We start from the raw sequence: 21,344 nt of genomic DNA on the forward strand, positions 1-21,344 counted from the left end.
TTTTCCTTAGGCAAAAATATGAGTGTCAGTTCCCACCTCCAACTTAATCAAAACAGAGTAATAGTCTTAACAGGGTTATGTAGAGACAGCATTCCTAAGCAAGCATAAAACTGACATTTATTTCTTTGCCTGGAAATAAAAAAAAAAAAGTGTCTGTGAGTCATCTTTGGATTTGCATTACAAACAGGAATGCAAATGAATGCCACCCTGTCTGCATAACCTACAGATTTCAAAAATATGTTTTGATTTGATGCATTTTAAGCAAAATATGCAAAGTTTACTAAAATCCTAAAATTTTCCAGTGAGGTATTCTGAGTTTTTGCTTGTGTTGATGACTCATTTTCTCTTTTGTTTTCTGTTTTTGTTCTTGATTTACCTTAACCTACCTGCTGACTCACGCCATCCAACCAACATACAATGCGAACGCCATGTCTCCGTCTGTATGTTGTGCACCTGCTGCTCAAACACCCTAATTTGTAAATAATGCGCAAATATCCATCCGTGAAAACATCACATATAGGAGACGGTTGGTTTCATGACTTTAAACAGTTCTTAAAACTCCTAGCTTTGCTTGCTCTGCTCCTTTTCTTTCTTCCACTCCCTGTGACCCCTCACCACTGCCTTCCTGGGGTGTGTGGTCAGAGTCTGGCGGTACCCATCCCCTCTGGCCTCTTCTCCTCAGCTCCTGGGGTCCGGCAGGGGCTGCTGAGGGCCCTCCCAGGAGCCATTTGATTCAGGAACTGGCCTTGGGTCTAGAGAGGAGGTAGGGTCTTCTGAGTGAAGGGGGTAAGTGCCCAGTCAGTTTTTCCTGTCGGGATTGGGCTCAGAATTGGAGTGATTTTGTAGGACACGAGTTTGGACCTAATCCTGCAGAGTCCATGGTTTCTCTTACACCATCTCCCTCCTGCTGTGTCCCCATCATACCAACATACAAGGCTGCTTCTCCCCAGTGGCCTCTGATGGTGTCTCCTATAGCATTCTTCCTGGACGTGCCCTTCTATAGGGAAGCCTCTCTGGGCTTCAGGGCTGGAAGGGATTGGAGATTTTGTCTTCACGATTCAGAAGGGGTTGTGTAAGGCCTGACAGGGTGGGAAGATGGTCTGCCCCCAGAGACAGTGGAGCACAGGACTCCTGCCTCCGGGCATCACTGATGCGTTTGTGCAGCCTTGCTCAGCGAGCTCGTGTGGAGTGCAGGTGGCGTGACCCGGGGCTTCCTTCCAGGCCTTTGGGGATATTTGAGAGGAGAGCAAAGATACCAGGAGCAGACTGAACTGAGGCTATGACTGGAAATTCACATAAAGTAGCAAATATTTGAGATTCCTGTTACAGAAAATGAACTTTAATGATTAAGTATTTCACAAGTGGAGCAGAAAATCTTTGAGTTTTGAGAACATGCCATTTGCTGCTGCAGAAGTGATCATCTCACTCAGGCCTCTGTGGTCATTCCCTGTCCACTTAGGAAGACCCGCCCCCCGCCCCGTGCCCTTCCTCTTCCTTCAGAGCACACCTCAGCACCTGACATGCTGCGCATGTTGGGGTATGCAGAGCCCTTCTTTCTTTTCTTCATCATTGCCTCACGAGAAGAAAGCCGAGTAGGGGACGCTTGTGGGACCTTGCCGTCAGCGTGGAGGGTGGCCCCCAGCAGATGTGCACAGGTCACTTTGCTGTGACCCTGACTGGAGGGGATGCCGATCTGGGTCTGGGGCCAGCTGATCACCTTTGTGGGGGCCGTTTCACAATGCCCCGCATACCTTTAAATCCCTTAAATGTCTGATTCCTCACCATCTGGGCGCAATGTCCTGATGTCGCCATCTTGTGGATGAGGAAGCAAGGGGCTCAAAGGAGCCAGGGACCAGTGTACCCTCAAGGTGAATCAGCTGCCACGTTGAGGGGTGCGATAATGCATCTTTGGGGTGCTCTAGACCTTTCCTGATGCAGAGGCAGGTGGCAATAAGGAAGGGCATGGCTTTGAAACAGTAGGTGGAATAGTGGGTGCTCTCTGGTGTGACAGAAACCATGGACTGTGGGAGGATGGGGCAGACTCTGACCACCTCCAAGGAGTTGGCTGAGGCCAGAGCCATGGGGAGGCTGCCGTGTGCTTGCTGGCCCCCCGCTCTCCTGCATGCACTTTGCATGGTGGTGCCTGGCAGCTCCCGCCCTGGGTGCCACCCTGGTGTGCTCTGCCTGCCGCACTGTGCTCGGAGTATCTGTGGCTGCTGTCACCATCCGTCCTCATGGCTCTCTAAGGCTGTCTGTCTCTTGCCACCCCCACCCCTCTCCCGAGTGCCCACTGGAGCCCTGAGAAAAGATGTCTGGGAGGAGGGGTGAGAACTTGAGTCTCAACAAAAAGTAGGAGGTGACTTGTGGAGCTTTGCGTTTGTGCACTATGAGGATGAACAGTGGCTTCCCCCTTGTCTTGCATTCCTTCTTTCTCACCCAGAGCCTATATTTCCCCCAGGATCTCTAGGAAATGCTCTTGTCCATGCCAGTGGCCTGAGCAGAGTGCTTGGGCTGGGCACATGCTGACTGTGTTAGTACAGTCGTGGCCCCTCTAGACCCAAGTGAGCAGGCGCTTTCAAAGTGCAGACCTTTGAGGGGGCCAGGCACCTGGAAGCTCCCTCCCCTTCCTCTGCTTTCTTGTCTTGTGCAAAGGCTTAACCAGCACTGTAGGCAAAGTCTCCTTTCCATCTCTACGCCCATCCTCCTGAGGTGACTGGCTCATCTGAGAACCCTGGGGCCCATGGGGCAAGTGTGGATGTTTCTTGGCCATCCTGGACCACTGAGATTCTCTTTCCCCAGCACAAGCAGGTGAGGGAGCTGTAGGCAAACCTGTGTGCCTTCCAGGGTCACACCCTGAGGTCCACTTCTGCCTTCTCGCTGATCCAGACCACAGTCAGCACCTCCTTGTGACTACCAACCCTCCCACCCCATGGCTCCAACATCTCGCCCCCCCAGCAGACACGGTCTAGAGTCTCCAGCCACCCTGGTGGGAACCAAAGGGGCAGACAAGGGCTGGGTTGGGGCCACTGTCCTTGGAAGTAAGAGTGAGATCTGCCTCCCCACGGAATGCCTCATCCCAGCCCAGACCCGATGGGCAGCCCTGGAGGGAGGGCAGCCAGCTCTCCCCAGGCTCCCCATGCCTCCTGCACGTGCTCTCCTGCTGCTGCTCTCATTCAACATGTTGTGTTCTCTTTTCTCTTCATTTTACCACGAAATCTGGCAATACGATGGTCTCAGCCTGAGCTGCTTGCATATGTTAAAACACCAAAGTGGCAGCAAGCTGCTCTCAGGCTGCGTGCGGGCACCTGGTCTCTAAGCAGACAGAGGGTGGGGAGCTGCCCGGGGCCACAAGCACCCCCATGTCGTGGACACCGTCCAGAGCCATGCTCCCTGAAAGGGTTGTGCCAGTAACTCAAGGTGCCCCTGGGCCAGGGCGGAAGCCTCGCTCCCAGGTAATCGGTGGAATCCAGAGATTATTCCTTCTTTTTGTGCTCTGTTTTGAACCTCTTAGATGAGGGAGCGGTGCTAGATATCCCGGGGTCTCTGGAGTTGAGACCATTTGCGGATTTCGTAAGTGGCTTCCGTGACGTGGGCAGCAGGAGTGCCAACGCTTACACTTCCCGTGGTGACTCATCTGCAGGCACCGGCAGCAGCCCCAGAGGAAATGTTTGCCCCTCTGCTGGGTCCCGGGCAGGCAGAGGCTTCGCTAGCTGTGTGGAGAAGGGAAGGGCCCTTCAGAGGCTCTCAGTGGAGAAGCAGCCCTGCCCGGCACTTGGACGGCTTGGCTGTGTCTTGCAAGAGGCGGTCAGCGTTAGAGGCCCACCCACCATTGGTCTCCTGGCTCCACTTGGCAGCAAGGAGCTGCTTCTGAGACTTTTGCTCTCTCTCCCTCCCTGTCGGGTGCAGGGGAGCCTAGAGGGGAGGGGTGTCTTTGATTTGCTGCATGAGAAATGATTTGCAGTGACAAGCTTTACTTCTGGAAGGTTTTCTGGTGGCTGATTGCTGCTTATACTGTAGAGCAGTGACTTTTCGTTCAATCTCTCTTCGTATCCGCCTTTCTTCGGGACCACAGCAAGCCAGGGAGAGGTGGGTGGGAGCAGCACGCCTGCCGCTGCAGGAGGCCGGTTTCCGCAGGTTAGAGAACAGCCTCTCTTCCCCACAGAACAATTTCATCAACCTCAGCTTCCTTCGCCTCTTCCGTGCCGCCCGACTCATCAAGCTGCTCCGCCAGGGCTACACCATCCGCATCCTGCTGTGGACCTTCGTCCAGTCCTTCAAGGTGAAGCCCAGGCACGGCCCTCGTGCCCTGACCCTCCCCTCTGGGACGCACAGTGGTGTGGCCGCCACCAGAGCAGCCCCTCGCCCTGGAGGCTCCTTGTTGGCACCCGTCACCCCGTTGTAGTTGACAAAGACGTTGTAAGTTACGTAGAGAACACCTTGATGGTGCGCACTGCCTCGGAGGTGGGTTCTGTGACTGACCATAGACGAAGGAACCGAGGCGGTCACTTGGTAGAGGGGCTGCATGGTCCCTGGGGGTGGATCTGCAGCCACTGGGGTCTGAGCAGCCCCAGAGACCTGGCCACCGTCTGCGCTGCGGACGAGGCCCGAGCACGGTAGCTGGACAGCCCTCCCTGGAGCTGCCGTGCCCTGTGTGTCCCCACAGGCCCTGCCCTATGTGTGTCTGCTCATCGCCATGCTGTTCTTCATCTATGCCATCATCGGCATGCAGGTGGGTGCCTGACGGGATCATCGGCATGCAGGTGGGTGCCCGATGGGATCACCGGCATGCAGGTGGGTGCACCTGTGCCCTGGGGCAAAAGGGCCCTGATCAGGGCCGTCAACCGGTAACAATGGCAGATTGACACCTGGGGAGCGTTTCTATGAGGCAGGTATCGCTTTAAGCACTTTATGAACTTGATTCTCAGAAAGGCTGTTCTACCGATAATGACACTGGGGTTGGGCACCACGAGTTGGGGCTTGTCTCCCAGAGTCCACTAGTGAAGCTTAGTCCCACAGTCTGTGGGAAAATGCACTGCTGTGCTCCTGAGTGCAACCCCATCGGGCTGTTAGGGTGTCGATGGGCATGTTTAATTGGGTGCTGGGCCCCCGTGGCGGTGGAGCTTTTGAGCCCATCTGCCTGGTGCTGAGCGGCCTGCAGAGAGAGCACCAGCTGGTCACTCCGTTAGTCCAGAGACTGACCTCATCTTTTACAGGGAAAGACGTGTTACAGAAGAAAAAAAGTCAACAGGATCGTATCAGATCACTGTCCTGTCAAATTCAGCTTGGATAGTTTAGATTGCTTTTATTTTGCCAAAGAACCCTTTGTCAGCTATTTGGAAAACCATTTAAAAGACACAAAATGGTGTTCCAGTTTTAAATCTTTGGCATCTGGCCACTTTTCAACAGTGGGGTGGGAGACGGATCCAAATATTGAATTACAGTGGGGAAGCCATTGTCTTAAAGGTTAGCTGAAAACTGATTTTAAACTCTATTTCAGGGATTGAAAAGGTTCTCTTTAAAATTTGCTGAGATCTGATGCTATTTAAAGCAAATATATATTTTTTTGCCTGCTTTGGTTTGTGGATGTGTAAGACCATGAGGGTCACTGAACTTTGTTTTTGGTGAATATGTGATAGTTCATAAATTTTTCAGCCAGATTTCAGATTTTAAGCCACGTACAGTTACTGACTTGTTGCACTCCTAACCCTAAAAAGAAATCAATTAAATGGATAAAAAGCCCGTTGTGATATTTGCACAGAAATGTAAAAAGAAAACTTTCAAGTTGATCTCATAGCTGTTACCAATATAATTACTGCTTCAGAGTCACTGAGGACAGAATGAACTTTCAAATGCTTCCTGTCGTATGTATAGCACAGCCCATGTAAACTTAGCTCCGGGTCCCATTTGTACTTGGCATGCAGGCTTGCACCTGTGGGCATGCTGAGCGGGGTGGGGCATTGACGTGCTTGGCGCTGGAGAGGTTTACTCTGCCCTGGGAATGCACAGATACTGCCGGAACTACTGGCCCCTCCAGCACCTGCAGCAGTGGTGGTGGCTAAGGGTCCTGTGCCTTGTGTGTCCTCACGTGCACACACCCTCTTCTGCCTGGCCACAGCTCCTGAGGACCCAACAGCATCAGCCTGCAGCCTTCTTTCTCATTTCAGGTTTTTGGAAATATCGCCCTGGATGATGACACCAGCATCAACCGGCACAACAACTTCCGGACGTTTTTACAAGCTTTGATGCTGTTGTTTAGGTGTGTTGTTTTGGCTCAGAGACTCCTTCGTTCAGGAGGGACAGGGTGTGTGCTGACCCAGAGGGCCACCCCCCCTCTGACCCCCAGCTCATGCTGGCTTCCCCTCAGTGGGCCCTCCCAGCTTCTTCTCCCCTCTTTCTGCCCTCCTTCCCTAAGGGTTCCTGGGCTGAGGGACAGATGGAAGGGAAGCCCCTGAGGGAGGTCAACCTGAGAGCTCCACGTGAGGCTGGCCTTGACCACCTCAGCTCTGATCCCTGGTGGCGGCCAAAAGGCCTCTAGTGAGGGTGCAGCCAAGGGTCTGGGAGGACAGGTGTTCGGCAGGGCCTTTTACAGTGTGCTAGCCATCAGCTTTCCATCTGCTCACCTGGTTGACTTCAGGGGTCTGTGGGCTCAGGGGGAAGCAGGGCAATGGGAACTGCTGTGGACACCGAGTGTGCTGCTCAGTGACCCAGGGAACTCAACTGGCCAGACCCGCTGGGGTGAGTGTGCCTCCACCTGCCCCCACGGCTCACGGGACTGCAATTCCCTGGGCTCGAGGCTCCAAGTCAAGCCCCAGAGTGGCTTGCTTCTGGCTCAGACGCCTGCCTGTGAAGGTGTCCTTGAGGCGGCTCAGTGCCAGCTGTTGTTCTGAGACGTGGCGTGCTCTCTGCAGACTGGGGGCTGTTGACCATCCTGGTTTGGGGGCTGAGGGGAGAGGGGTGAATGTCTCACTGCCTCCAGAGTCTCCTTCACTAAGGCAAGCCCACCATCATGACCTTAGGAGGGAAGAAAGGCGCTCTTTGTAGGGACTTGTGGAGGAAGGGTGCTGACGTAAGACCCTGCCTGGGGCTCCTTCTTGAGGGTCCCACATGTCTGTTTATTTATGCAAATGCATCAGGCTGCTGTAAGGCCTGTGCTGGGGGTTGCCCAACACAGTTAATCTCAGGCAGATGCATTCCAGGGCCCGTGGAAGTTCTTCCTTCTATGCAGGGAGATCAGACCAGTCTGCTTTGCTAAGCTTCCTGGAGAGTTGTCTGACTCTTGTTTTTTTTAATCAGATGGACAAGTATCGTTAGGCCTACACTTTCTCTGAATGACGTCATTTCTCTGGACTGTAGCTATTATGTTCATTTCATCTCTTCATTTATTAATGTCCTGCCTCGTGCTGTAAGAGTTGAGGCAGGCCTATGAATCCTGGTAGTTTTTTTTTTTTTTAAAAGATTTTATTTATTTATGTGACAGAGAGACAGCCAGCGAGAGAGGCAACACAGCAGGGGAGTGGGAGAGGAAGAAGCAGGCTCCTAGCAGAGAAGCCTGATGTGGGGCTCGATCCCGGAACGCTGGGATCACGCCCTGAGCCGAAGGCAGGCGCTTAACGACTGCGCTACCCAGGCGCCCCTGAATCCTGCTAGTTTTTTTTTTTTTTTTTAAGATTGTATTTATTTATTCGACAGAGATAGAGACAGCCAGAGAGAGAGGGAACACAAGCAGGGGGAGTGGGAGAGGAAGAAGCAGGCTCATAGCTGAAGAGCCTGATGTGGGGCTCGATCCCATAATGCTGGGATCACGCCCTGAGCCGAAGGCAGACGCTTAACCGCTGTGCCACCCAGGCGCCCCTGAATCCTGCTAGTTTTAAGTCTTTGTTCTCGAAGATCTCTTTTCCTTCCTGATCTCTGTGTCATATGTGAGCGCCAGTATTAGTCAGGCCTGGCACAGGACAGCTGCCCTGCAAGAAGAGCCCTCACTCCTAGCCACTGTTAATGGGGAGTGGGCTCAGCTTGTGCGCAGAGCTGGCCAGCCACACAGGCACACCAAGTGGGGGAGGACCCAGGCCTCTGGTCTGCCTGCAAGTCTAGTGCACAGCTGGCTCTCGTGCTGGCTGCATAGCCAGGGACAAAAGTCCATGAGGAAGGGTCCTCCGCTCAGGGTGGCCACTCAGGGTGCTGGGGTTGTTCTTGGGAAACAGCAGACGCTGGTGTGGCTGGAGTGGACTGAGCAGAGACCTGGGAAAGAGCAGACCGCATGTGGCACAAAACTGTGGGCAGTTGTGTGAAGTTTGGCTTTTGCAAGGAGTGAGGGGTCATTGAGAGGAGGAGTGAGCTGATCTCACCTGTGTTTAGTGGACTCACTCAGCTATTGGGTGCGTTAGGGAGGTATTGCAGCCGCTCGGGGGAGATGATTGTTGCTTAGCCCAGGGTGTTGAGAAGCGGAAAGAGTCTAGCTGTGTTTTGAAGGTAGATGAGCTGATGAGTAGGGTGTGGTGAGAAGGAATGGGGCCAGGGATGCCTGCAACATGTTTGGCCTAAGAAACTGGAGGGATGGAGTCACCATTTCTCGAAGCAAGGAAGGCCGGAATGGCACATGCTGGGGTGGAGGCAGGAAGGGCTGTGCTGGCTTTGAGGTGCCAGAGGTCCATGAAGGGGCGCTCACCACGGTCCTGACTTTTGGTGCAGAGCCTCATTTTCAGTAACTAGTTCTTTCCGAGTTAATGATCAATTTGAAACCCTACTGCCAGAGGATTCTTTTCAAGAAGTAGGCATGTCTTACCCAGACCTCACACACGAGTGGGTTCTCTGCAGGAGGGATCCCAGAGAGGGTGTGCACTTGAGCCAGCTCTTCTGAGATTCCTCCTCAGGCTGGTCTGGGCCTTGCTTTGTGGCCCTCATGGCTCTTCCCTTCTTCTCAGGAGTGCCACTGGGGAGGCCTGGCACGAGATCATGCTGTCTTGTCTCAGCAACCAAGCCTGCGATGAGCACGCCAATGCCAGTGAGTGTGGGAGCGACTTTGCCTACTTTTACTTCGTCTCGTTCATCTTCCTTTGCTCCTTTCTGGTAAGTCCTGGTCATTGTGCCCATGTGTCCACCCATCTCAGTCCATCCCTGGTCCCCCGACATCTCTCACTGATCCCTGATACTGATTCATGTCACATCACAAGCTGATTCTGTGTCGATGGTCCTGTTTCCTCAGAGATGATGACCTCTAAAAGGACCCACTCAGTAATGAGCTCCTGTGAGACTTGCCTTTCCTTCTCAGAAAGGGTTTTAAATTTCCGTGGGACAGCTGTCCTTCAGTCTTTAGCCTCTGCCACGGTGATGTGTTACAAAGAAGCGGCACTCCGGCCGGCGTGCCAGGGGTGGATGAGCCTCAGGAAACTGGTGCTTGGGGAGCTCGGCGGACTAAGTCCTAGGAGCGGGGATTTTATCCCAAGTCAGCAGACACCTCTGGGCAACTTTAAGCAGGAGCGTGACACAATCTGGTTGACATTTTAAAACCTTGCTCCGGCTTCTAGTCAGGAGAGGCTAAAGAGCAGTCGGGGTGGTGATTGGAAGTGCCAGTGCCTAGGGAAGGGTGGGGGTGAAGAGAGTTGAGCTACATTTTAAAGGCAGAGCCAACATGACTGATGATTAAACACGGATGTGAGAGAAAAAGAGAGAGAAAGCTGCACCTGCTGTTTGCTGGGGTGCTGGAGAAACAAGCCCTCATCACTGCCAGTGGGAATGTGAAATGGTGCAGCAGCTGTGGAAGACAGTATGGTGGTTCCTCAATAAATTACAAATAGAATTACAGTATGATCCAGCAAATCCACTTCTGGGCATATGCCAGAATTGAAGGCAGGGACTTGAATAAATATTTGTACACATACGTTCATAGCAGCATTATTCACAACGGCCAGAAGATAAAAGCAACCAAAGTGCCCATCAACAAGGGATTGTACACAAAATGTGACATGAACATGTAAGGGAATATCATTCAGCCTTAAAAAGAGAGGCATTTCTGACCTGTGCTACAATATGAATGAATCATGCAGTCATTATGCTAAGTGAAATAAACCAGTGACAACAGGAAAAATAACTGTATGGTTTCACCTATCTGAGGTCCCTAGAATAGTGAAGTCCATAGAGACAGAGCAGGATGGTGGGCCCCAGGGACTGGGGGAGGTGATGGGAATTAGTGTGTAATGGGGGCAGGGTTTCAGCTGTGGAAGAGGGAAGGGTTCTGGAGATGGAGGGTGGGGTGGATTGCACAACGGTGTCTGTGTGCGTGATGCTGCTGGACGGTGCACTTAGAAGTGGTTCAGTTGGTAAGCTTTGCTCTATGTATATTTTACCGCAATTTAGAAAATGGTATTAAAAAAGAATTAACACAAATCCTATTCAAACTCTTTTTATTTTTTTAGAGGGGGGAGGGCAAGAGGGAGAGAAAGAGAATCTCAAGCAGACTCCATGCTGGTTGCAGAGCCACATGGGGCTCGATCTCACGACCCCAAGGTCATGACCTGAGCTGAAATCAAGCCTCAAACGCTTCACTGACTGAGCCACCCAAGCGCCCCCTATTCACACTCTTTCAAATAGTAAAAGAAGAGGGAACACCTAACACGTCCTGTGATGCTGCCGTCATCCTAATACGTAGGCAGGCAAAGATGCCACAGAAAAAGAAAACTACAGACTAATGTCCCTGATAAATGCACAGTAAAAACCCTGAACAAAATACTAACAAACTAATTCCAACAACGCATTAAAAGGGTTATACACCATGATCCAATGGAATTTATCCCAGGAGTGCAAGAATGCATTTTCAACATTCAGAAGTTAGCCAGTGTGATGAGGAAAAAAACCCACATGATTATCTCAATAGATGCAGAAAAGCATTTGACAAAATTCAACACCCTTTCATGACAAAACACTTAGCAAACTCGGAATAGGAGGGAACTTCCGTAACATGATGAAGGGCATTTATGAAAACCTACAGTTAACATTATACTCAGTGGTAAAAGACTGCAAACTTTCCCCCCAGATATCAGGAACTAGACGAAGATGCCCCTTTTTTTTTTTTTTTATATCACTTCTACTCAACGTTGTGCTGGAAGTCCTAGTTAGAGCAGTGAGGCAAGAAAATCAATAAAGAGCACCCAGATTGGGAAGAAGGAAGGAAAGCTCTCTCTGTTTGCAGATGACATCATTCCATATGTAAAACGTTCTGAAGAAGACACACGCTCATACACACACTACGGAAACTAATAAAGGAGTCAAAGTGTCAGGGAACAAAATCAACACACAAAAATCAGTTATGTTTCTATGCACCAGCAGTAAACAACCTGAAAAGGAAATTGAGGAAATAATTCCATTTCCAGTAGCATCCAAAGGGATAAATACCTAGAAATAAATAAATACCCATGGAGATGAAAACTTGTACAGTGAAAACTGCAAAATATTGCTAAAATTAGCTAAAGAAGACCTAATTAAATGGAAAGATGTGCATGTCCATGGATCAGAAGACTTACTATTGGTAATGTGGGAATGTCCCCACAAAGTGAACTCCAGATTCAGTATGACCCCTGTCAGCTCCAGTGGCCTTTCTACAGGAATGGAAAAGCTGACCCTCAAATTCCTATGGAATGGCAAGGAGTCCCAAATAACAGCAACAACAACAACAAAATCTTACAGATTAAAGACCAAGTGAGAGAGCTCACATTTCCCTATTTCAAAATTTACTGTAAAGGTACCATGAGTCAGAACAACGTGGCCGAAGAGACACTTTTCCAACGAAGACATTCAGAGGAACAACAAGTACATGAAAAGGTGCTCAGCATCACTCATTGTCAGGGAAACACAGATCAAAACCACAGGACCTATCACCCCACGCTTTTAGAATGGCCTGTTGCGAAGAACACAAGAGATAGCAAGTGTTGGGAAAGATGTGGAGCAAAGGGAAACCCTGTACACTGTCAGTAGGAATGTAAATTGGTGCAGTCACTATGGAAAACGGTATAGATGTTCCTCACAAAATTAACAATGGAACTAGAATATGATCCAGCAATCCCACTTCTGTGTATATATCCAAATGAAATGAAAACAGGATATTGAAGAGAGATATACGTGCTCACGTTCAGCGCAGCATTACTCACGACAGCCAAGATATGGAAACAACCTAAGCGTCCATCAACAGATGACTAGATAAGGAAGATGTGGGGTGTGTGTGTGTGTGTGTGTGCGTGCACGCGTGTGAGTATACACACATACACATGTGTATTTCTCAGCCATGGGAAAGAAGGAAATCCTTCTGTCATATGTGACAACATGGATGGATCTTGAGGGCATTATGCTAGGTGAAAAAGGCCAGACAGAAAAAGACAAACACTACATGTATAACTTACATGTGTCAAACCATAGAAACAAGAGTAGAAGAATTATTGCCAAGGACTAGAGAGTTAGGGGAATAGGGAGAAGTTGGTAAAAGGGCACACACTTTTAGCTATCATATGAAGGAAGTCTGAGGATGTAAAGTAAAACATGGTGACCATAGTTGAAAACATTGTATTGTATAATTCAAAGTTTCTGAGAGGGTAGAATGTAAATGTTCTACTAAAAAAAATGTGATGGTTGTGTTAATTTTAACTAGATGGTAGGAATGCTTTCACAATGTGTATGTACGTATATACACCACAATATGACAATTTAAGTATCTTATAATTATGTCAGTTATGTATACCTTAATAAGGCTGATGCGGGGGCAATATGGTATTGGCATAAGGATAGACCAATGGAGTGGGATGGAGACCCCAGAAACAAATCCATATCATCTATGGACAATTGATTTTTGACAAGGGTGCCAAAACTGCTCAGTATGGAAAGAATAGTTTCTTTAGGACATGAAGAGACGACTGGATGTCCACATGCAAAAAAATGAAGATGACCCCTGCCTCACCCCATATACAAAAATGAACCCAGAATTGATGAAAGACCTAAATATTAAGAACTAACACTACAAAACTCTTAGAAGAAAGCATAGGGGGCAGACCTTCATGATCTTAGATTTGTCAAAGGGTTCTTAGATTCGACACCAAAATCACAAGCAACAAAAGAAAAAAATAGATTAGACTCCTCAAATTTAAACCCTTTTGTATGTCAAAGGGGATTATAAAAAATGTGGAAATACAGGGCACCTGGGTGGCTCGGTCGTTAAGCGTCTGCCTTTGGCTCGGGGTGTGATCCCAGAGTCCTGGGATCGAGCCCCACATTGGGCTCCCTGCTCCACTGGGAGCCTGCTTCTTCGTCTCCCACTCCCCCTGCTTGTTCCCTCTCTCGCTGGCTGTCTCTCTCTCTCTCTGTCAAATAAATAAATAAATAAATAAATAAATAAATAAATAAAATCTTAAAAAAAATAAAAAATGTGAAAATACAATCTCAGGAATGGGAGAAAATATTTACTAACCACATATTTTATAAGGAGATAATATCCAAAACACATAAAGAACTCTTAGAACTGAACTACAAAAGACAACCGTATAAGAAATGGGCAAAGAATCAGAACAGACATTTTTGCCAAGAAGATAGACAAAACGGCCCACAAGCACATGGAGATATTCATCATCTTTGGGCCTTAAGGAAACTCAAAACCACACATTTGCTTCACAATCAGTAGGATGGCTGTAGCAATAATAATTTTTTTCAATGGCAAATAACCAGCATTGGCAAGGATGTAGAGAAATAGGAACTCTTGCACATTGTGGTGGGAATGTAAAATGCAGCAACTTCTGTGGAAAACAGTTCAGCCCAAAGGTGGAAACAACCCACATGTCCATCAATGGATGAGTAGATAAACAAACTGGTGTATACACACCGTGGAATATTATTCGGCTTTAAAAAGCAATGAAGTTCTGACACATGCTACGAAGGAATGGATGAGCCTCGAAGATTCGCGCTGAGTGAAAGAAGCCAGGCACGAAAAGCCCTAGATGGTCCTATATTGTATGACTCCTTCTATATGAAGTAACCCAAATAGACAAGCCTGTAGATAAGATTGCTAGGGAATGGGAGGAGGGGGAGTAAGCGAGTGACTACTTACGGTACAAGGCATTCTCTGGGGTGATAAAGAATTTTTGAAACTAGAAACATTGGGAATACACTAAAGCCCCTGAATTGCCCACTTCAAAATGATTAAATGTACGTTATGTGAATTTCAGCTTCATTTTAAAAAAAGAAGCTGAGGTTTTGGCCTCTAGAGTCCAAACTACTAACTCCAAAGTCACTGCTTTCCTTGAAGGCTACCTAGGAGGGAAGAGGATGGTGATGGGAGGTCGGCAGGAGGGGTTGTAGACATGAATTAGGGTAGGGCAGCAGACGCAGGGAGTGGAAGGGGCTCGGGTTAGTTTGAGGGACTGAGACCCGGGGGGAGGAGGCTGCTACAGCCGGGGGGGCGGGAGTGGTCATGTAGTGGAGGCCCGGAGGCTGTGGGGGAGCAGGGCTGGACGGGCTCTGGCTGAGTTAGAGTGGCCTCTGCTGCCGGGACCACAGGCAGTGGTCTGTGTCAAATGCTGCTATTAAGTCACAGACTTTGACTGGAGGGGAAGGGCTAGGGTAGATAGCAGGCTGAGGTCTCTCTATGTCACCCCTTCTCCTTCCTGTCCTGCAGATGTTGAACCTCTTTGTGGCTGTGATCATGGACAATTTTGAGTACCTTACACGGGACTCTTCCATCCTAGGGCCTCACCACCTGGACGAGTTCATCCGGGTCTGGGCTGAGTACGACCCGGCCGCGTGGTGAGTGGCCCCCGTGCTCCGTGGTCCTCAGGGTAGTCCATGCCGTGGATCTTGGGACAGGGCTGGGTGGTATCAGACCTGTGTCACACGAGGCATCCCCCTCGGGTTTTGGTGGGGCCCACATAGGGTGGTGCTGGGTCCCCCTAGGTGGTACGTTCCTTCTCATGCCCATGGTGCTCTTACACAGCTGCCTGGGCTGAGAAATGCTCTGTGAGACCCCCAGTCCAGCACTGAAGAGGCTCCAGGGGAGTCTGTGAGGCTCAGGGCTCTTGCCAAATGGTAGTCTACTGTCTCCTCACAGGTTTGTCACATGAGGGGCATGGAGGCGTCAAGGGAGAGGGTATAGACACAGGAGGAAGGCCTTCCCTTGGGGCCTCACCATCCTCATGAAGCTTGGAGGCCTTTGTGGCAGAAATGACATTCTTCCCGCTGGTTGGCTCAGGCCTCTCCCTCCTGCCCTCTCCCTTGGGAACAGGAGCCAACATGCACCTCTGTGTCCCCAGCCCAGGCTGCAAATAGCAGGCGCTTGGTGAACTTTTACTGAAATTAAAGGAGCTACCAGGAAGGGTCTAGTATGTTGAAGACCCTTTGGTCATGGTGGGAAAGGTTTACTGTGTTGGATTAAGTGAGGGGTGGTGTGTTTCCAGACAGAGCAAGTGTGTCATGAGGGGACTGCCTTGGGTTAGAAGGTTGTTCCCTGATCCATGGGAGAGTCCTGCACACCCAGGACATACTCTTATCCTCGGGGCTAGCAAAGCAGCATGGACTCACCATCTGCCCATTTGTCTGTTCCTTCATCACTCGCTCCTTCTCTTGCTTATTCATTCATTCACTCTCTCAAGCGAATACTTGAGTAGTTATTCAGGGCATGCTCTCTGCAAGGCCAGCACAGGACATGGAGGGGCCAAGAGACCTGGCTGCTGGGGAAGGCACAGGCCTGCTCACGGCCTCGCTCATGGTGAGCACTCAGCAGACACGAATGTGAATGAACAGGGCATCAGTAGGCAGGTGGGCATCCATCCCTTCCCACGCTCGAAGGGAATGAACAGACTGTGGAGACGACGTGTAGCCACTTCCCACCTCCTCTCTCCAAGGCTCCCTAGCCTGCCCATGTTCCCCTCGCACAGCTCCGTGTTTGGTCGCCCCTTGTGTGGTGGAGGCCTGGAGGAGCTGGTCACTACCCTCACGGTGAGGACCCTACTGCCAGTAGAGTGCCTGAGGGTCCTACCTGTTTTCCCCTAAATGGAAGCTCAGCAAGGGGATTGCTCCAGAGTTCTGGGACCCCCAAGCCCCTGAAGGCCTGAGAGCTTGGCTGGGCTCCCTCACCCTCCTCTCCTGCAGCCTTCCTGGAGCCCCTACCCCGTCGTGTGAGGATCCGGAAGATGCTGTGTGAGACCCTTCCCAGGCTGGGCAAGCCCTGAAACCGCTGGCAGCACCAGAATCCCTAGGGCATTTCCATGCCTGTAGTGTCTCTGGGTGTTTTCCGTTGTAGTGAAAATTTTACAATTTTCACACAGTGCAGAACAAGCATGGGTGTTATTTATGTTTCATGGTGTAGGTAACCATTTCTGTGGCCTTGGGAAGTCCTGTCATTTTGCTGATGCATCAGCACATCGGCCCTGCGGTGCCCAGTCTCATTCTGGCATCCACAGGCTCAGGGGGCAGGCGTGGGTTCTCTGGTCAGGAGGGCCCAGTCAGGTCAGAGAGTGGGAGAGACTCCAAGTGAGACAGGGTTGAGGCTCATTCCAGGAGGGTCATCTGGATTGTGGTCTCAAGAGATGCTGCTGTTTCTGGGCACAGTGTTTCTAGAGGTTGTGTTGCAGGGAAACAGAGATACTGTATGGGATGTGACTTGGAGATATGTCCATATGTGCAGGACGAAAGCAGGTCAGTGCAGGCCTGTGAGAGGGGAGGGCTTCCCCCAAATCTTGATAAACGGTAGACCCAGGATTTCCTCTAGTCCAGCCACAGGTGGAGCAGAATTAGGACATATAGGAAACGGACTTGGGCCAGACTGTGGTTTTGTGGTGGTGCACAGGGGTCAGACTGTTTCCCAAATCCAGAGTTCCGAAAATTGGGCCTCTGGAAGGCAGAGGCCATTGGGAGTGTGGTGAAGAAAGTGCTAAGGCAGAGTAGACGGCATATATAAGGGTCACCCCAGAGGTGGCACCTGCGAAATAGCACACAAGACCATGGTCCAACAGTAGCATAGGTGTGACCCACAACTCACAGTCAGACTTGCTGCTCCCACGTGTGGCCTGGGCTGAAAACACAGCTTGCCTCCAGATGGAAGGGGATAGGGGAAGGCCCAGCAGATGAGGAGATGGAATCCTGGGCACGGGACCGAGGGTGCTTTGAGCCCTTCCTAGCCTCCGTGGCAGATTCATGGGTGTGGTCCTCTTTATATCCCAGGTGGCCACTCTGCTGTCTCCTCCTTCTTGGAGAGACTTAAAAAACACAAAACTTTGTGAAATTTCCCAAGCTTTCATATGTGTGTATGTACGTGTGTGTTTGCACCTGTGTGGCTATGTGAGTGTGTGCACAAGTGTATACATGCGTGCATTTGTGTGCGTATTGCGTGTACAGGTCTGTGTACACGTGTGGCACGTGTATATGCATGTGTGCGGCGGACATACACGTGTGCATGCGTGCACATGCACATGGTTTGTGTGTACATGTACGAGCATGCACACGTGTGATTTGTGCAAACATACGAGTGCAGTGCATGTTTGAGCCCACGTGTGTGCACGTGTGCATGGGTGTGCACGTGTGTGTGAGTGCACGTGTGCATGGGTGTACAGGGGCATTCTGCTTGTGTGTGTACAAGTGTGTGAATGCACGTGTGTGTGGGTATATACGTGCACATGTGTGCACGCACACACGCATGCCGTGGGGAGATGAAGGCATGGGGTTGTTGCTTTCTGGTGCCGCCTTCTCCCATCTTCCCTGTCGTTGCCTCACTTCTGGTGAAGTGTAGAGACTCGAAAGGAGAATCACAATCACACCTGTGAGCGATGTGTCTACTCATCTTTGTGTTCATCCATCTGCCCAGTCAACATTCCTAAGCATCCGCGTGTGCTGGGGACCGGGGGTGTGTAGGTGAAGCAAGCACGAGCTCTCAGGACTGTGGGAGAACAGAGGAGCCGTAGTGTGAGCCCGGGGGTGTTTGAGGAGGGAGAGACCCCATCTGGCTGGTGAGTCAGAAGAGATGGGATTTGAGCCAAGCTTAAGAGGGCAGGACGGGTTGAGCTCTAGAGAAGGGGGTGGGGCGAGGGCTGAAGGGAAAGGGGTCTGATTGTGTCTGTTGGAGAAGAGAACGCATTGCAAAGGGGCTGGAGGGCAGTTTGGACAGGTTGAGAAGGTCTTGAAATTTGGGATAAACAAGTAGCTTTGACTTTGTTTTATAGACCACAAGGACAGGTTTTAAATTGGAGTGACAGGATTGTGCCCCCCACTTTCCATCTGGTGCCATCTGAGGGATTCGATGGTGGAAGAGAGAAGATGAGCCAAAGAACAGGCTGTGAACTGGGTTGGGTGATTATTGGGGTTGGGGGCTTCTTCATGCTTCCAGATCCTTCGTGATGATCCTTTGGGTCCAGTGAGGTTAGCAAGCACCTTCAATGAGGCCATAGTGGGCCTTCCTCTTTCTTCCCTCTTTTCCAAAAGTAATTTATAGCTGATTGGACAGGAAAGAGAAATGTCATTGTTGGCCAGGGTGCCTACCCTGGGACAAGGGGGTGCTTAGCTGGACCAACAGATTCCAGGAGATTTGGTGGGTAGGGGCAGTCAGGAGAGCCAGGCATGGGGTTTCAGACACTCAGGGAGCACGAGTAGGGACTGCCAGAGAGGGTGCGTGAACAGGGCCCGGGGAGAGATGGACCAATGGTTTCAGTGTGTGCACAGTGGGGGCTTGGGACAGGGTCCAGCTCTTGTTCTGGAATGTGTGTCTCCTGCCTGCCTCAGGCTCTGGAAATTGTCTTGGGATTGTCATACCTCCTGGGGCTTTCTGAGCCCCAGGATTCCCTGCAGGGAGCTGCCTGTCCAGCCGCCGGGCTCCTCTTCCTGTCGCAGGCTGGGTGGGCGGGCGGGACGGGCTCCTCGTGCCTTGGTTGCCATAACCTGTGACGTTTCCTTTCCAGTTGCCGGATTCATTATAAGGATTTGTACAGTTTGTTGCGTTGTATTGCGCCACCCGTTGGCTTAGGGAAGAACTGCCCTCGTAGGTTGGCCTACAAGGTTTGCAACTTCAGAGCCTCCATCCGACATACTCTTCCCTGCCCGAAATGCAAACACAGCACACACTCCCTGCCTGGTTTGGGAATGACGACACCTCACCTCTCTTTCCTCCTGTCCTGCCCTGCCCCGCACTCCAACCTCCTGGACGCTTTGGTCCCCCATCTGATCTCCTGACCCCTCCAGCTGGCTGGGGAGAGGCAGCCTTCCGAGGCAGTGCACTCGAAGCTTTCTGGCTGGGCCTTGAGGGCAGGGGTCGGCTGCTGGGTGGGAGCGGGGGCCAGGCCCTGCCTGTGCCCAAGGAAGCAGCTGTCTTACCTGGCTTTGTCTCCAGGCTCTCAAGGGTGGGCTAATGGTCAGACAGGCTGGAGGCCAAGGGCCCCAGAGGAGGCGAGCATGGGCACAAGCAACCAGGAGCAGCTGCCCCTCCCAGTCTGAAGAGCCCAATAGCCGAAGGGTTTCTGGTCCCTGAGGGAAGCGAGGACAGAGGCAGTGGAGGCCCAAAGACGGGCCCTCCTGTGTCGCCTCTGGATCAATCCACTCAGCCAAGGCTGGGAACCCTGGGAGGAGGGCCAGGCCCTGGGGCAGATGTGCCTGCCAGGAAAAAGCTGTCCCTTTTCTCTCCTGGGTGGCCTGAACCCGATTGTGTCTCTGGGACCCCAAGCGGGTCCCATAGGCAGGTGTCCCCAGGGGTGGAGGTGAGGCTGCAGGCCTGGTGGCCTGTCTGTCTTGGGAAGACACAGTCATCGGCCCCCAGACACCTCCCTGGATCTGGAGCCTTGTCCCATGTGTTGGACCCAGCCCTGTCCGCGCGCTGTCAGGAGGGTGCAAGAGTGGCTCCAAGCCACATCCCACCCCAGCTGCCCACCACACCCCCACCCCCCTCCACCTACCCTGCAGTCTCCCATTTCCTGCCCAGCCCTGACTCCCAGCAGCAGCCCTGCCCTGGGCGGCCTCGGGCGTCTCTGGGCTTGGAGCAGGACTCACCCGTCAAGTTTGTCTCTAGAGCCTCGGGGCTCCTTGCAGAACAGCGTGGGCTCCCGCTCTAGTTTTCTGGCTTGTTTTAGATTTTTCTCCACTTTTTTAGCCTCTAGGCTAACTTGGAAGCAAATTGAGCATTAAGGAAAGCTGATGTTTCTGCCGTGGTTCTCAGGCCGGCCTCATCGGTCATGTAATTCTGTCCGCCAGCTCTCCCGGCATGGTGAAACAGCTCTTTTCTGATTTGGCATTATCTGTGGTTTCTAAAAGTGTAAAATCAGAAGTTGACAACCCAAAGCCGCCCCGATGCAGCCCTTCCTCATCCCTCCATGTTCATTAGCTCAGATGTCACCCCTGCCCGCTGCCCTGCGTGGGGCTGGAGTGTGGAGGTGAGGCTGGGAGGGGCAAGGAGGGGATCGAGTCAAGCAGGAAAGTCCCTCATTTTACGTATTTTGACTTTTGGCATGTAATCTGACGCTGGTTAACTGGATCTGTTTTCTTGTCTGCTTCCTCCCCCCCAACCCCATCCTGCCGCACCCCTTCCTGTGGACCCACCCTGCCTCTGCCTCTCTGGGCCGGGTCTCCAGTGGGCGCATCAGTTACAATGACATGTTTGAGATGCTGAAACACATGTCCCCACCCCTGGGGCTGGGGAAGAAATGCCCTGCTCGAGTTGCATACAAGGTAGACCCCCGACCCTGCACCCCGAGGCTGGCTGTGCTGGGGCTGGTCTCCCGTCTCCTCTCGGGGCTTGTCCGTCTGTCTGTCTTCCGCTCTGCTGTCTCACTGTTTGTTCCTTTTCTCTGCTCCAACCATGTCCTCTACCTTCCCAGACAGAGGGACACAGATACCATGATGGTGTCTCTGCACCGGTCCCTTGTTCCCACAGGTCTGCCCCCTCTGAGAGCCCCTGAGAGGCTCAGGAAGACCGAGCCAGAGCCCTCCACCTGCCTTTTTTCCTTTCCTTCTGTATCGTGGAAACGAGGGGACAGACCACCTTTTTGACAGAAGCTGTTTTTTGTTCTGGGCTCAGGACCACACTCAGCTTCTCTGTCCCATAAGCGCCTGAGCGAGGAGTTACCCAGCCCTTCGGGTCTGACCCTGGGGCAATAGGGGCCTGCAGGGCCTCTGGCGCTTCTGAGGAACCCACTTCCAGCTCCGCACATGCAGAATTTCCCCAGGTCTGGGCTGCTGTCAGCCTGGGGAGGAAGCATCTCCAGGGCTTTGTAAGTTCCACAGTGGGAAGGAGGCACTGTGGCATTAAGAAGGAAAGGGTGCTAGGGAGAGGCATCCTGCTGTCATTCCTGGGGCTTCAGAGGGCTGCTGCAGGGTAAGGACAGCCTCAGGGGCCCGGGTGG

At 51.6% G+C, this 21,344-nt stretch overlaps 1 protein-coding gene across 1 annotated transcript in view; it reads left to right on the forward strand.

The window, feature by feature from the left end:
- The window catches only part of CACNA1B (calcium voltage-gated channel subunit alpha1 B), a gene marked incomplete at its 5' end in the record, with an annotated part of 170,645 nt that overhangs the window by 134,449 nt on the left and 14,852 nt on the right, over window positions 1-21,344 (forward strand). Inside the window, 6 exons of the mRNA XM_034663768.1 lie at window positions 4,163-4,279; window positions 4,664-4,729; window positions 6,165-6,256; window positions 8,922-9,066; window positions 14,648-14,775; window positions 20,574-20,670. Coding sequence (XP_034519659.1) covers window positions 4,163-4,279; window positions 4,664-4,729; window positions 6,165-6,256; window positions 8,922-9,066; window positions 14,648-14,775; window positions 20,574-20,670 — 645 coding nt within the window. The remainder of the gene's footprint in view (window positions 1-4,162; window positions 4,280-4,663; window positions 4,730-6,164; window positions 6,257-8,921; window positions 9,067-14,647; window positions 14,776-20,573; window positions 20,671-21,344) is intronic.

This window comes from Ailuropoda melanoleuca, chromosome 7 (assembly GCF_002007445.2).
Source record: "Ailuropoda melanoleuca isolate Jingjing chromosome 7, ASM200744v2, whole genome shotgun sequence".
NCBI lineage: Eukaryota > Metazoa > Chordata > Mammalia > Carnivora > Ursidae > Ailuropoda > Ailuropoda melanoleuca.